Source organism: Stenella coeruleoalba (genome assembly GCF_951394435.1).
Source record: "Stenella coeruleoalba genome assembly, chromosome: 18".
Classification (NCBI taxonomy): domain Eukaryota; kingdom Metazoa; phylum Chordata; class Mammalia; order Artiodactyla; family Delphinidae; genus Stenella; species Stenella coeruleoalba.
Window position 1 is genome coordinate 19,932,230 of NC_137164.1, and position 16,641 is coordinate 19,948,870.

Below are 16,641 nucleotides of genomic sequence, written 5' to 3' on the forward strand. Positions count from 1 at the left end.
TCCACTTCAGGCACAAGCTCGGTGGGCTCTGCGTGGAAGCACCGATGCTCCTAGGATATACCGTTCTCTGGCTTTATTTACGTTCTCTCTTCACCCTTCACCCTAAAAAACGTCTCAGTGGGGCTTACCTGCCTTAGGAATCTGTACAAAGGGCGATTTCTCCCGTTTCTCTCTTTTTAAAAAACAATGGAAAACTTCCCACTGTTAATATGTAGCAAAAAGAGGGAAGAAAAATAAATAAAGCCCGTCTGGTCCGCCCTCCCTGGCTGTTGCTACCTTGCAGTTTATGACACACAGATAGAGGGAGGGCTGCCGGAGTGAACGAGGCGGCCCGGCAGCAAGTCCATTCCCGGGGAAACCACGAGTGCCCGTGTGCAGGCGCCTCTGCCTACTTTGTGCCCTGCGATGTCTTCTGTGCGACTTTGAGAGGGGCTGGGGACGATGTCTCACCGCGCGCCCGGCCCAGGCGAGCCGCGCGGGAGGGAGGGAGGGAGGGACCCAGCCAGGCGGGGGCAGAGGGAGCCGCCGCGGACCTTGCAGCGCTGGAACTGGCTCGACTCTCCCAGGCAGTTTTTGAAGTCAGCAAAACAGAAATCGAATTACTATGACGCTGGTGGACGACGCTCAGGGAAAAAGGGGCTTTCTGCCGGCTTAATCGCCATGAGAGATGCAGCGAGTCACCGAACAGCCAAGTGTGTCTACCGTGTGGACCCTGAAGACCGACCTATGTAAGTCAGGCTGCTGTATTTTATTGCTGTATAATTTTCTTTCTGGCTTGAAAGGCTGCTTGGCCGAAATGTAATCGTTTCAGTGAGAATCTCTAGAGTGGAAAGTTGTCTGCTGATCTTTGCTGAAGACTTTTTCTTTCTTTGATTAACTAAGCCACATGATACAAGCTGACATTCCTGCCAGCAGCCGTGGCGATTCAGCCTAAGACTGACGGAGACCTATAACCCAAAGTACATCCAATTACTATGGAATTAACCCTGGCTGTATTTTTAATTGACTGTCAGTGTAGAGTACCTCCAGCCCCACTGTTTTGGATTGCTTGCTGTTTTAACGCTGCCGTGGCTCAACTAGTATTATCAGCATAACCAACCGAATGAGACAGAGCTAAGAGAGATTCCCGGTAGTTACAAAACTTTTTTTTTTGGCCAGGATCACATTTTTCTCCCTGACCGCTAAAAACGCAGCAACCTGTATGTTAAAAGTTCATTCTGCTTTTTTGCCCTTGCCTTGGAGAAAAAAATCAAGCCAGACAAAGGATTCTACTGAAATTGTGAAGGAAGGAAACATAAGGAAGCCACCGCAGTTCTTTAACTACTATTGTAATAATGGGAGAAAAAAAGCCAACCAAAGAAGCCCAGCACGTACGCCAGCCTGTGACAGAGCATGGGGACGTAAAGCTGAATGGTGAGCAGAGCCTGTAACTCGGTTTTTCGGTACTTCATCTGCTACAAGTTCCAGCTTAGACATGGATATTCTCTGTGAAGAAAACACTTCTCTGAGCTCAACTACAAACTCCTTAATGCGATTAAATGACGACACAAGGCTCTACAACAACGACTTTAACTCCGGAGAAGCTAACACTTCGGATGCGTTTAACTGGACAGTGGACTCAGAAAATCGAACCAACCTTTCCTGTGAGGGCTGCCTGTCACCACCCTGCTTCTCCTTACTTCATCTCCAGGAAAAGAACTGGTCTGCTTTGTTGACAACTGTAGTGATTATTCTAACCATTGCTGGAAACATACTCGTCATCATGGCAGTGTCCCTAGAGAAAAAGCTGCAGAATGCCACCAACTATTTCCTGATGTCACTTGCCATAGCTGATATGCTGCTGGGTTTCCTTGTCATGCCCGTGTCCACATTAACCATCCTTTATGGTGAGTGGCATTGGTTTCCCAGCTGTACCCACACTGGTAGCAAAGCATGTGCATGTTATTAGCAGATGAGTCAGGGCTCACGGGACAAACTAAGAGCAGGGCTTTGTTTATACAGGAGGGTCTACCATGTTATACTGCTTAACTTTTACTTTTAAAATGAGACCTCACATTTTAAGAGATCAGACAACCTGTTATGTGTGATCACTGGAGAGTTTTGTGCTTTGAAACATGTATATTTTATGCAGGGAGATAAGGTGTTGTGCTGAAAAACGTGTACATTTTATGTAGAATTATAAAGGTCCCAACACAGTCATGAAGCAATGACATCTGTCGTTCTGAATCCACTTGGTTTTCGCTCCTTTATATTCTCAAGCAAATATTACAGCCCTCAAGACAGGACAGTTTTATCTTTGTCACACTGTTTTCAGCACTTCTAATGGAGTAAAACTTTCCCAATTACCTTGGAACATTTGCAGAGAAAATATTAGTGGTGCAGTAGGTTTACTGTTAAAATACGGAGTCTCCATTAGAATAAATGAATTATACCAGTTTTAAATTGTTCCCTGCTCAGAGAAGCTAATTTAGAAGTGTGCCTTTGAATTAGAACCTCAACTCTTTAAAAATGCATAGGCATAAACTCCTCCTGTCTGGTTTGGAGGAGGGTGGGAAACACATGGGAAAAGATTAATCTTGCTTTCTTCTCAATAGAGTTTGAAAGAGTCAGACCTCTCAGCAAGTAGGCAGACACTGGGATGGCTTCAGCGGGAAGCAGAATGTGATATTCTTTACAAATTATGAGTAATACAGCTAGATTTCTGTCTTTAAAAGGGGGCAGAGAATCTTCAGACTGCTGACACAGGCACACCGGCAGTCACGCAGGGCTAGAAACAAGTTATGAGCGCTGTCTTTTAAAAGGGATGTTCTGGCCAAGTCTTAAGTGTTAAGAAAAAAAAAAAAAATCAACCCAGCCCCAAGGAATATGGGGGAGGAAGGAGGTGAGCAATGGAGCGCAGGGGCGCCGGTTTACACAAGGGCGATAGTGCTCTTTGCAAGGCCAGCCTCCGCTTGACCACTCACAATGTCACACCAGGATGATTTGATTAAATTCGCCTGTCATTTCCCAGACATCCTGGAGAGGTTCCCGCTTCCTAAAACCCCGCTGCGTTGAAGGCAAACTCCAGGAGTGGGAGATGACTCTCAGAGGGCCTGTCCGGGAACCAAAAGCCCGGTGGGGGGGTGGGCGGGGGGACCTCCGAGCGGCAGGTGGACCCCCGAGTTGCCCGTGGGGACGAGCAAAGGCCAGCCGGGTTAGAAAGCCGACATCTACCCGGAGCCTCCGGCTCGGGGTGCAACGGCGGCCCCTGGCGGCCACAACTCTGCGCACAGCTGGTTCCTGCCCAGAGATGCCTGGGCAGGCATCTGAACTGTCCCTGAACTGGTCCTGTCCCTGAACTGGTCCTCCGGACACCGCTGGGTGGCTGAGGAAATGCCCCCTCCTTATCCCCACCACGGAAACCCAAACTACGGCCCGCGGCTGCCTCCTTGCAGAGAAAACTCCTCCCAGGGTCAACATCAGTTCCGACCAGGCAAAGCATGGCTTCCCCCCAGGCACTGCTAAGAAAAGTTCTCTCCTTTTAGCTCAAGCTCTCTGCAAATGGTGTGAAAGGCACCAAGTCCAACCTGTATCCTGCACCCTTTACTTTTCTAAATATCGGTGGTGGCATTTTGGTAGAGAGTATGTTTGTGACTAGAGAGTTCGTTCAGCTCTGGATCTAGAACGCCGTGAAAGAAAGGTGGTCTTCATAATTTTCCTTCTCACACGTGCACAGATTTAACACCATTGCTTATATTGTCATCAAAACTAATTAAGGTTTACATAACCATTTGATCTCCCTCTAAAACAAACAGAAACAGGAGACTGTGTCCATAAGGCATACCCTGCCTTCCTAGTGCAGCAGGTGACTTCCTGCAGTGCGTCTCACAGGGGAATCCTCTGGGTAGCTTTAAATCACTTTAATGTTGGGGGGCGCCCTCCACCCACCCTGCTGGGCATCAGGACCTACAGAAAAGCTGTCCAGCTGATTCCAATGTGCAGCCCTGGGTGAGAACCACTGCCCTAGGCAGACGTTACCCAAGTGTGGTCCCTGGACCGGCAGCGTCAGTACTAGATGGGAAATTGTTAGAAATGCAAATCCCCCTGCGTCACTGCACACTTTCAGAATCAGAACCCCCTGGAGATGGGGTCCAGGAGTCCCATTGTAAGAAGCCACCTCAGATTCGGAGGCTTGTTAAAGTTTGAGCACCACTGCCCTGAAACAGTTCTCAAGACAAGAATACCATGCTTTTCTTTACCACTGTCTTCATTTTCACCCCACACCCCCCAAGTTTGAGTTTAACCCCCAAAGTATTATTAGGTAATAATTTTTCGTTTTCACAAAGGAATTCCCAATCTGGCTTTTTAATCATTTCTTCATTCACACCAGTAGCACTTTTGAGAGACCACTAGATGCCATCACTGTGCAAGACTGAGCAGTTGTAATAATGGCTGAGAGACGGCCTAACCTCAGGGAACCCACAATCTGTGAAAGATATGTGAATAAATGACAGCATACTGCAAGAGGTGCTTCAGTAGAGGAACCCATAGTACCTCATAGCTCCTGACCTAAGTCATCAAAAACAAAAAGGAGGGACTTCCCTGGTGGCGCAGTGGTTAGGAATCCACCTGCCAATGCAGGGGACACGGGTTCGAGCCCTGGTCCGGGAAAATCCCACATGCCATGGAGCAACTAAGCCCATGCGCCACCAAAAAAAAAAAAAAAGGAGGTAGATCTTGTTAGGCAGAGGAGACAGAACGAGAGAAACCCCAGGGAGACACACCCTGAGTTTACAACACACCAGCATGATTCCAGCCACAAGAAGTTTTCAAACCTTGTACTCAGCCAGTGCAATCTTATTGTAGTTAAGTACAGTTGCCATCAGGCTGTTTTGAAATATTGAAAATGTTAATATCTTGTGTTGCCCTTTGCTGTTACCTGTGCCTTTTCCCAGGATGGAAACTGTTCAAGCAGGGTAAATTCCACACACCAGAGAAGGTCAAGGTCGCTAACTGATGCTTACCTTCTGCATCTTAGGGTACCGGTGGCCTCTGCCTAGCAAGCTCTGTGCTGTCTGGATTTACCTGGATGTGCTCTTCTCCACGGCCTCCATCATGCACCTCTGTGCCATCTCCCTGGATCGCTATGTTGCCATCCAGAACCCCATCCATCACAGCCGATTCAACTCCAGAACTAAGGCATTTCTGAAAATAATTGCTGTTTGGACTATATCAGTAGGTAAGTAGGAACGGTATTTTGGAATCTCATTTGCAATGACAGTTCATGCCTTCTAAGTAGACCTGTCCTGTTTTGTTGCACTGAACCCTGACATCCTGAATGTGCTGTTTTGCTTGTTGCAAGACGTGTTATAGTAATTATTAGATTTGCTTTAGGAAAGAAAAATCTGTTAATGTCACTGGCTGGCAACATAAATTTGTATTTTTTTGCACAGGTAAAAACATATACACCGATAGAGCCAAACGTGAGAATAACTGTGCCATGGCCACCTCCAAACACTTTCCCATCTCACACTTTCAAATTCACTCAATTCAAGTTTCTAAATTCCTAGATCTTGAGTTTCCCAGAGACCTCAGTGTTTATAATCACTGGACTTGTGGTCAGTATAAGAATACAGAGCCCTATACAGGAGAATACACAGCTTCTGGGGGATAGAGAAGGTACCAGGTGCCGTAACTCAGAGGGAGAAACAAAGTGAGGACAGAGGATGGTGGCAGAAGTACCCAGCACTTACTGTCAACTTCCTCCTCCTCCTCTTATGATAAAACATGCCAGAGGATTTCAACCCACTTCACTCGGGTTGATTACACACCTTCACCTGTTGCCAGTATCGATCTCCTCTCACACACCTAACAGGAAAGCCCAGGTAGGGGAAGCTAAAGGAACAGCTCCCAGGCAGCTAAGTCAATTGCACCTGTCCCTAAGCAGGCTTGGTTCATAACCAAAAATTCCCTGGGATTTGTTTTAAAGTTGCCAAGTGGGAACGATGTGCCTGCTTACGGCCACATGGGTGCCAGTATCTACTAACATGAGAAACGGATTTGGTGGCAGGCTTGACATCAAGGACTCCAAACCCTGCTTGCACTGCTGAACTTAATAAGTTCCTTCCTGGGAAACAGAGGTCGCTCCCAAAATACGCTTGGAGTTTCTGGGCCTGTGCAATCTTGGACTCATCCTACTAGGATCAAGAGAATGAAGGACTAGTGGTTCTCGATCCCAGCTGCACATAAAAGCCCTGGGGAGAGTTCTGATTTCATTGGTCCATGGCAGGGCCTGGTGACTGAGGTGCAGCCAGGGTTGAGGAATGAGACAGACAGTTGCTGAGGGAAATGCAATTAGAGGGGCAAGAATAACGTGAATGAAGAGAGCCAGGCTATTGTCAAGTTTACGTAGCTTTACCCCTGGACACTGTCCCATTGGTGAGACAGACGCTGGGAGAGTCACCCAATCTTTTACCCTCAGCCGCATGCCACCCCTCTCCCTGCCTCAGTCAAGCTTAATAAGAGCGGTAGTAGTAAGGGCCGTTTCTGAGCAACGACCAGAGACACAGTCATGTTCAAAGCACCTTATGGAAAATGAGTTGCAGAGAAATAAGTTGCACAGGATGACACAGCTCATAACCAGGAATCACCCTGGGTCAAACCTATTTGAAAGCCTTACACCCTTACTACTGCTCAGTAAGACAGTCTGCTTCCTCTCCTTCCAGCCAGTCTGCTTCCTCTCCTTCCAGCCATCACCGCAGGAGGCAGGCAGGCTGGAATGAATAGTTGTGGGGTGACGGTCAGGGGTCATAATCCATTTGGCCAAACTTTTACTGCCTAACTACTATGTGCTTGGCACTGAATATACTAAGGTATGCATTCAGAGATCTCTGACCATGTGGTCGGGGAAGGCAGATAAGAAAACATAGGAAACGCTGAAGTTACGTAGGCTGTATACCACAAGTCTGTGAGATGTGTGTCTGAGGAGTTGGTAAAGATAATAATGTCTGTTCTAGTGAAGGGGCTTAGCATAGATAGCCTCCCGAATTGTTTTTCTAGTGTTTCTATTTCCATTGTTGTTTTTTTGTTGTTGTACATTTAAATCCTTAGGGTAGACTTTTTGTATGTGGTCTAACATGTTTTCTTCTACCAATTATTAGAGCCTTTTCAGTATCTATTGATATCAGTTTTTCCCCTTCAATTTCCTGACGTATCTCATTTTCTTTGTAGATTTTAATATTAAACTGCCCTTTCATGCCTGGAATGTATTCATGAATGAAATTGGATTTCTATGACTTTGTTAGTTGGTTTATTATTCTTATAAGGTTTCTTTCTGTAGCCTTATTAAATTTGGGAGGGTTCTGATTTTCCCCTAAGGTCTTGAAATATTTAGTAGGAATGTACTTTAAAGGTTACATAGAATTTAGTTCAAATCGTTCTCGTCCTGGTGCCTTTTCAAATGGTGTCTTAATTATATCACAAACCTCTTCAAAATTTTTCATTTACATTTTCTACATTGTATGCAGCTAATAACCCAAAACAAAGTTTAAGTTATCTTTTGTGTCGATTCTTTTATCATTATTAAGTGTAATGCTATTTGTTTTAAACTCTGCTTCATCTGATACTAGTATAGCTATGCCAGTTTTTTTACGTTGTCATTTTCTGGATATATCCTATTCCATCCTATATACTGTCAAACTCCTTTCTGACTTAATATTAAGTACATTGTAAGAAGCATATAAAGTTGTTTTGTTTCTATCTAGTCAATCTGTCTTTTTCTGTTTAAACTTTTGAAGATTGCCATTTGTTTTAATAAATTTATTTTTGGCTTTGTTGGGTCTTTGTTGCTGTGCGCAGGCTTTTTCTAGTTGTGGCGAGCAGGGGCTGCTCTTCATTGTGGTGCATGGGCTTCGCATTACAGTGGCTTCTCTTGTGCGGAGCACGGACTCTAGGCACGAGAGCTTCAGTAGTTGTGGCTCACAGGCTCTAGAGCCCAGGTTCAGTAGTTGTGGCACATGGGCTTAGTTGCTCCATGGCATGTGGCATCTTCCGGGACCAGGGCTCAAACCCGTGTCCCCTGCATTGGCAGGCGGATTCTTAACCACTACGCCACCAGGGAAGTCCCCAATCTGTCTTTTAATTGGAATATTTAGTTCATTTACATTTAATGTAACCCAGATATATTGGGCTTAAATTTACCCTCTTACAATTTTCTTTTTATTTCCCATTTATTTTATAATTCCAGATTTTCTCCATTCTTGCCTTCTTTTAGACTAATCAAGAAGTGTTAATTCATTATTCCCCTTTATAAGCTTGTTAAGTTATCCCATTCTTTTAAATCCTTTTAGTGATTACAGCATTCATTTTTGACCTAAAGGAGGCTAATACAAATTACTTGTATCACGTTTGTTTGTTTGTTTATGGCTGTGTTGGGTCCTCATTGCTGTACGCAGGCTTTCTTTAGTTGCAGCGAGCGGGGGTTACTCTTCATTGAGGTACGTGGGCTTCTCACTGCAGTGGTTTCTCTTGTTGCGGACCATGGGCTCTAGGTGTGCGGGCTTCAGTAGTTGTGGCACACGGGCTCTAGAGCACAGGCTCAGTAGTTGTGGCACACGGGCTTAGTTGCTCCCCAGCATGTGGGATCTTCCCGGACCAGGGCTCGAACCTGTGTCCCCTGAATTGGCAGGGGGATTCTTAACCACTGTGCCACCAGGGAAGCCCCTTATCTCTTCTTAACTGATGCAAAAACCTTAGAATATTTAACTCAATAGTTATTTTTTTAAAAGAAACTTTTATAACATTTTTATTTTGTTTTCATTTTAAGCATATTTTTGTTCAGTATAGAATTCAAATTTGGCAGTTATCTTTTTTCAGCAATTTATGGGTAACATTCTAAAGTTCTAGCTTATATTGCTTCTTTGTGAGAACTCTGCTGTCAGACTTATTGTTCCTTAGAACAGAGGGGTCCCCAACACCCGGGCCATAGACAAGTACCTGTCTGCAGCCTGTGAGGAACCAAGCTACACAGCAGGAAGTGAGCAGCAAGTGAGCAGCGGGCAGCGAGCGAGCGAAGCTTCATCTGCTGCTCCCTATCGCTCTCATTACCGCCTGAACCATCCCCCCGTCCGTGGAAAAATTGTCTTCCACGAAACTGGTCCCTGGTGCCAAAAAGTTTGGGGACCACTGCCTGAGAAACTACCATCTCTTACCACTCTCTGCTGCTTTGGGATTTTTTCTTTGTATTTTAGCAATTTTACTATAATGTGCCTAGATGTGGGTTAGTTCTGGTCTTAACCTACATGGTGTTTGTACTGGTTCTTAAGTTTGTAGCTCAATGCCTTTTGTCAGTTGGGGAGAACTCTTGACCGTTATCTTTTCAAATATTGCTTCTGCCCCATTCTCCCTTCCCCCACCCACTTCTTAGACTCCAATTTCTTGTATGGTAGAACTTTTACCCATGTTTATGACTCTTAAATGCTTTTCTACATTTTTTACCTTTTTTCAATTCTTACTTGAGTCTGGATAATTTTACTGACTTTTCTTCTCCTGGGTTACTAATCCTCTCACCAGTTATTTCTAATTTGCTATTTAAACCTATATACTTTATTTTTAATTTGGTACTGCATGTTTAGTTTTAGAATTGCCACTTGATTCTTTTGATAGATTCTGGTTCTCTGGAATAACTCTCCATGTTTTCATCTATTTTCTTAAATACTAATCACAGGTATGTGGGTATCTGAGTAACCTGGGAATTTCTATTTTCTGGGGTCTTTTTCTGCTTGGTTCTGTCAGCTGGTAAGCCTGGTAATTTTATTAAACACTGACAATGGGGGAGAAAAATGTGGATACTCCACTGATGTTCTCATTCTTCAGACAGGGGTCCCTTAACTTTAGCAGGCAGTTAGAATAGGTCCCCTAAATCCAATCAGGGATTAAGCTAGGTTTAGGCTGAGTTTTTGTAACCACTGGTCTGTTTTCAGTTTGCCCTTACACCTGGGATATATTCCTCCATGAGCTCAGATGGAGGACCAAGGTGTTCTCCATTTTGAAGAGCCCTCAACTCCAGTTTCTGTCTCCTCAGCCCTATAAGGCTGCTAACTCTTTCTGAAAATTTTTTAATTGGGAGTACAGTTGATTTACAATGTCATGTTAGTTTCTGCTATACAGCAAGGTGAATCAGGGGCTTCCCTGGGGACACAGTGGTTAAGAATCTGCCTGCCAATGCAGAGGACACCGGTTCGAGCCCTGGTCCGGGAAGATCCCACATGCCGCGGAGCAAATAAGCCCGTGCACCACACCTACTGAGCCTGCGCTCTAAAGCCCACAAGCCACAACTACTGAGCCCGTGTGCCACAATTACTGAAGCCCACACACCTAGAGCCCGTGCTCCACAAGAGAAGCCACCACAATGAGAAGCCCACGCACAGTAACGAAGAGTAGCCCCCACTTGCCACAACTAGAGAAAGCCTGCACACAGCAAAGACAACACAGGCAAAAATAAATTAATTAAAAAGTCAATCAGTTATCCATATCCACTCTTTTTTAGATTCTTTACCCATATAGGTCATTACAGAGAATTGAGTAGACTTCCCTTCTCTAGAGTAGTGTGTATATGTCTCTACTCAACCTCTCCATCTGTTCTTCTAACAAGTTGGTAAGCACCTTAAAGGGAAAGGAGGCTCATACTATTACCTTACTTTTTTCCTCTTCCCTTCACTCCAGAATCCTAATCCCTGAAATCCTGACTGCTTAGACAGCCCTAACACCAGTTTTTGATCTCCCAGTCCCCGCTGAGACACAGTTTGGGGCCTTGAATTTTGCTTTGACACTAATATTCCATACTTCCTCCTCGTTTGCAACTTTCCAGGCTATCTTTTCTCACCTCTTCATTTTTAATATCTTTGTTCTTTTGTTTAATAAACATATTTTCACAAGTAACTTACAGATGGATTTTTTAAAATAAAATCTGACAGTCTCTGCCTTTTGCTATTGAAAGTCAGCCTGTCTCCATTTACTGTGACCACTGACATAATTGGTTTTATTCCTCCCGTTTTACATTCATCATGTATCTTTCTTTGTAAGAGTTCATTTTCTTCCCCATTTCATGTTTGCTGACTTACACAATGTTTTCTTCATTTCCCTCGCCCCATCCCGTTAGTTTGAATTTCTACTTGGCTTTTCCACTCCGTGATTATAGTCCCATCCCAAATAATCATTACACTGATATTTCTATTATTATATACAAAATAAATAACCCCACTAAATCGTTTTATTTCCTCATTCACCCCGAGTCCCAATTCATAGGTTTTTCTATAATTTTAAAGTAACCTAGTGGCACAATAGATCTTTTTTAAGTCAAAAAATGCAGAAACCATAAAGATCGATATAGACATAGCTGACTACACTAGAAATAGTACATTTTATGTGGCTAAAATCAATATAAACAAAGTCGAAAGAAAAATTTCAATGTCTGTGAATAACAGACCAAGGGTTGCTACCCTTCACATACAAAGAGCACCCACATTTTGATAAAAAATGAAAAGCAACCCAACAGGGAAATAAGCAAACTATATGAACAGGCAATTCACAGAAAGTTAAAATGGACAAAGTTCATGAGAAACGCTCAGCCTTTTCACAGTCACGGAAATGTAATTTAAGACAACAATGCAGTATTATCACCCATCTGATTGGCAACATTAAAATGAGTGAAAACACCCGCTGCAGTTTTGGATATGGTGCCCTATGTACTCAGATTCTGTCTGTGTGAATTTGAATTGTTTGTTCTTGGACAATCTAGCAAGAGTTATTCAATATTAAAATTTGACCTACCAACCCCACCTGAGAGAATCTGTTCTAACAGAAACACAAAAGTACACTTAAGAATCTATGGGAATTTGGGGAAATAGCAGAAAAGTGGAAAGGCTAGGTCATGGCTGAATGTATTATTTTTGCCTAAATTATGGAATATTTTGCAGCTCTTAAAAATATCGAGTTGGGGTCATTTGATATTCCACCGGAGGAATGTTGAGTGCAAAAAAATAAAACAAGTTGCAGTGTGGTATGCACGGTCTGGGCCCATTCGGGTAAGATAATAGTAATGATATATGGATACATTTACATATTAGCACTGAGGAACTACTGAAAGATTTCACGCTTGTCAAGAAGGTAAAATTAGCCATAAGAATAAAATAATGCCATTTACAGCAACATGGATGGACCTAGAGATCGTCATACTGAGTGAAGTAAGTCAGACAGAGAAAGACAAATACCATATGATATCGCTTACATGTGGAATCTAAAAAAGGGTACCAGTGAACTTATCTACAAAACAGAAACAGTGTTACAAATGTAGAAAATAAACTTACGGTTACCGGGGGTAAAGGATGGGGAGGGATAAATTGGGATTGACATATACACACTACTACGTATAAAATAGATAACTAATAAGGACCTACCATACACCTGAAACTAACACAACATTGTAAGTCAACTACACTCCAATAAAAATTTAAAAGAAATGTATACAACATAAAAAAGGTAAAATTAGAATGATAGGATTGTTATATTTTCCCTTATATATTTCTGTAGAGTTTTGCCACAAGTATGATGATGATGAAAGTGCTTTAGATGATCAAGAATGAAACAGTTACACCTGCATCATGGGAGGGAGGGCTCTATGGAGGAGGTGGCTGACCCTCAAAGTTTGCGAGGATCTAACAGATGGCAACCTTGGTGACCACATCATAGATTACTCAAGTTTTCTTGCACTGAGTATTTCTGAAATTAGCCTCTTCTTTCCCCTCCTTACTGCAACCGGCTTGGTCGTCTTATTTTCGCCAAGGCTTCTATCTAACTCTGAGGAAAATGAACATAATTACAAATCAATTGAGTTTTCTACTTGTGAGCTTCTCTGAATAAAGAAGTGATAAGAGTAAAGATTGAAGCATTAGATTAAGAATGATCCTGAGGTTCTCTGGATTTCATTTTGCCTTCATAAACCCAGTTCCCTTGATCAGGGGAAACCATGACTTCAACTACAACATATAAGATGAGCAAACCTTTTCCTCATGATGATTGCCTTGCTAATGCCATGTGAGAAGAGGAAGTAGATGCTACTTATTCCTTGACCATCCTTAGCAGGTTAAAGTACGTATTAGATAGAAAATGTGAAAATGACTATTTTCACATTGTCATACCCTGACAAGCAAGCAAAGACACCAATTTTTTTCTTGTGCTCATTTCATTGCAGAAATATATTTGCAGCTCATAGAGTAATTTTGAAGTATCATGAGTGTAAATAAGATTTTTTTCCTCAAGGCTAAGCATGACTTTGTATTTTATGCACTATTACTTTTATAATAGAAGAGACAAGCTGTGTCCATTTATTTTGTCCTTTGCCTTCACAAACTGGGACACCACACATAGAACCCTAAACTAAATGCTTAGAACACTGGGTCCAACCTCATGCCTTCAGGCAGGTCAAAAAACCTACCTTCCTAGACAGTGCGGCTGAATAAGGCAGGTTTGAGGGAGAGTGAAAATGATATATGTCACTATAGTTTTAAACTGTATTTATCTGATCATATAGTATTCTGAGGATCTTTTCATGTTTGTGAGCAAATGTATATTATGTTTTCTATGGTTGGCTGCTTAGTTTTTGCTGTAGAATTTGGTGGTTATAAGCAAAAGCCTGGAGCCAAATATCTGGCTCTGTCCCCATAAGCTGTGTAACCTTGGGCAAGTTACTTAACCTCTCTGCACCTTCAGTTCCTGATGAATAAATGATAATAACAGTACATATATTGGTGAGGTTGCTTTAATGATTAAATAAATACAGCATTTGTCTCATAAACGTTAAGAGCTGACAACATCATTTGAACTCCTTTCTGTGAGGTTCTTGGACTTTTCCTAACATAAAGTAGAAGAATTAACTTTGTATTTTCACGATTTGTGTATTCCCAGTGTGTTGTCACTTACCATTGTTTATAGTGGTTTTCTTTTCCCCCACATGGACTTTTATGTAATTTTATCTATAAATGTTCTTTTCTCCTTAACGGCTTCTGAGTTTTGAATCATGACTAACATTGCCTTTCCCACTGCAAAGTTATAAGAGGAATTCTTCCATATTTTCTTCCATTATTTTTATGCTTTTGTTTTATACATTTAAGTCTTTGACCCATTCAGGATTTAACCTGTGGTTCAATCTTATTATTTCTACACAGCTACTCATTACATCACTTATTTCCCCCACTGATTTGATATGTCACCCTTAGTACACTCAGTTCTCATGTATGTATTTAGGTTTATTTCTGGACTTTATATTCTATTGATCAGTCTGCTCATTCACTTGCAGTATATTTTTAATTGAGGATATGTAATAATATGGCTTTTATTATCTCTCAAATCTAGTATTCCTTCATTGCTTTCTTTCAGACTTTTCCTGACCATTTTCATTTGCTTCTTTGAGTTTTTTAGGAACGAGCTTCTATCTAGTCCCAGAAAAGAAAATTTTATTAGAGCTGCGTGTAACTTTTTAAGTCAGCTTTCTAGACCTTTTTCCTGGCATACCTGTGTACTATTTTTGGTCTTGTTTATTTTTTGTGGTTTGTACGCAACCTCAAATTCTATATGGAATAAAGTGAAAGTATATAAACAAATAAAACGTAAATTTTAGCACTTAGATTTAAAAATTTTTGAATGCATGTTTAGGTCCAAAAGGAATAATATTGAAATATGTATGTTGAGTATTCCTATCATACCGTATCTTCTGGGGGAAAAAATGGCTTGGAAAAACACAAAATAAATTAGCTGAATGAAATGGGCTCAAAACCAGATGGTGTTCTGTTGCCCTTTAGAGTGGGGGACATCCCTAACTCCACTGTCAGAAACAAATATATCTGAGGAGCCCACTTTGGAGTCTCTCCTCTAGGACCTTGCAGGTTTAGGCCCGAGTTCCTTACTGCCAGGAGTCAGCCTAGGAACTGAGTTTCAGATACTCATCGTGCAACCAGGACAGGGAAGGACTTGGGTTACCTGTTCTCTCCCCCACTGCTTAGAGCTTACATTGTAGGTGAGCATCTACCGAGATACAAAAGGAACCTTGTGAAGAATTAGTCTAAGTCGCCTTTCCCTCAGTTTCTCTATCTTCTAATTTCTCTCCTGGGTGAAGTAAAATCGCCTCCCCTTTTTCCCCATCTTTTTTGTCCCTGCCACAATGCATTAGCGCATCAGAGGTCCAGGAAGGAGCTCTGGGCACTGCCGCAGCCTGCAGGTGAGCAGGTTGGTGTCCAGGAGCAGGGATGCTCACAGCCGTGGTGAGAGGGGGCTGCTGGCCTTCCCTAGGGTGCTTCAGCACCAGAGAGCTGCGAAGGAGCCAGCTGTCACTGTCACTGCCCTGAAGCAAAGCCTCTGCAGGGTCGCCACTCAGCCCATCTCCTTCTCTTAAACCCTGAGTGCAGCAGTCCTGTCCCTTTCTGTACACGGGTGCAGGGAATTTAGGGACATCTCCCCCACCAGACCACCTCTTCTCATACTTAAGCACATAACATCACAAAAAAGACTGTGCTCTTGGAGGATGTGTCCTTGGTTGTCCTTCAGGACACCATCCCATGGGTAAGAGGAGACTTACTGGCCTGGGCAGCTCAGAGCCTTCCAGAGTGACAGCTGACTTCTCTCTGCATGGCCGACTCTAGCCATAGTCGTGGGACTACGTGCTGAATAAAACAGCACTTAGTAGCATACACTCTCCATGGCCACGGGAAACTGGTGGGCAAAAGTAAGAAATGACCCAATGAAAAAGAACCGCTTTATCCTTTGTTAATTTGACCTTCGTCATAGACTGAGTTTCTTGGCTTTTAGCTCATCCTTCTTCCAAGGAGAAGAAATTAGAGGAGGAAGCAAAGGACTGGGACTCCTGTTGCTTCTGGCCACTTAAAGCAGAGGATCACCATCCACATATGGCCCCCTCCTGCCCTTGGACCGTGTCAGGGACTCACAGGCTAGAGAGGCATACACTTGCTCCAAATCTACCCATCCTTTTTGGGCCGCAGGTAAGAATCTTCACTAAGTCCTGAGCGACAGCAGATCATCTGATCCATTTGTTATCACCTGCACCCTTTGTGCCCTGGTACCTGTTCTTTCAGTGGCCTAACAAAACGCCAACCCTGCACAACCAGACTTGACTGTTGCTGTGTTCTGTAACCAAGCGCTCCTGGAGAAAAAGTCACATGCTGTGAATCGGACACCACCTATCTGTGGTTTCCAACCTTGCCTCGACTCTCATTGCTATCAATCCTTTTGCTTTGTCCTTAGTGGATTTTTTTTCGTAGTCTTTTTCCTATTCAAGGCTTCTCAGCAACCCTAGGTGCCATTCTCTAAGCAGACAATCTTACTCCCTTTTGCCCTAAGGGGCCGTCAGGCGCAATTCGTTTTCTGTTTCTACTCCCACGTGCCAATTCCACTTTCAGTTCTCAATTTCCAAATGGGTATCCCAAGAAGACGCAGGTTCTTCCGTACTTTGTCTCGACCTCCTATCCCTCCCAGAAGAATCTTTCCTGACTTCTCTCCATGTCCCTCCCTGATTTATTTTAATTCCCTGAAGATTCTACTCATTTGCTCCATTTTGTCCCCTCTCGTTTGTACCTCCAAGCACCATCCAGCTTT

The 16,641-nt window shown here is 43.1% G+C and overlaps 1 protein-coding gene across 1 annotated transcript in view; it reads left to right on the forward strand.

Moving 5' to 3' along the window:
• Positions 1 to 1,474: 1,474 nt before the first annotated feature.
• Positions 1,475 to 16,641, forward strand: part of HTR2A (5-hydroxytryptamine receptor 2A) — a gene marked incomplete at its 5' end in the record, with an annotated part of 56,171 nt that continues 41,004 nt past the window's right edge. The window contains 2 exons of the mRNA XM_079903083.1: positions 1,475 to 1,886; positions 5,018 to 5,218. Of these exons, the coding sequence (XP_079759209.1) occupies positions 1,475 to 1,886; positions 5,018 to 5,218 (613 nt within the window). The remainder of the gene's footprint in view (positions 1,887 to 5,017; positions 5,219 to 16,641) is intronic.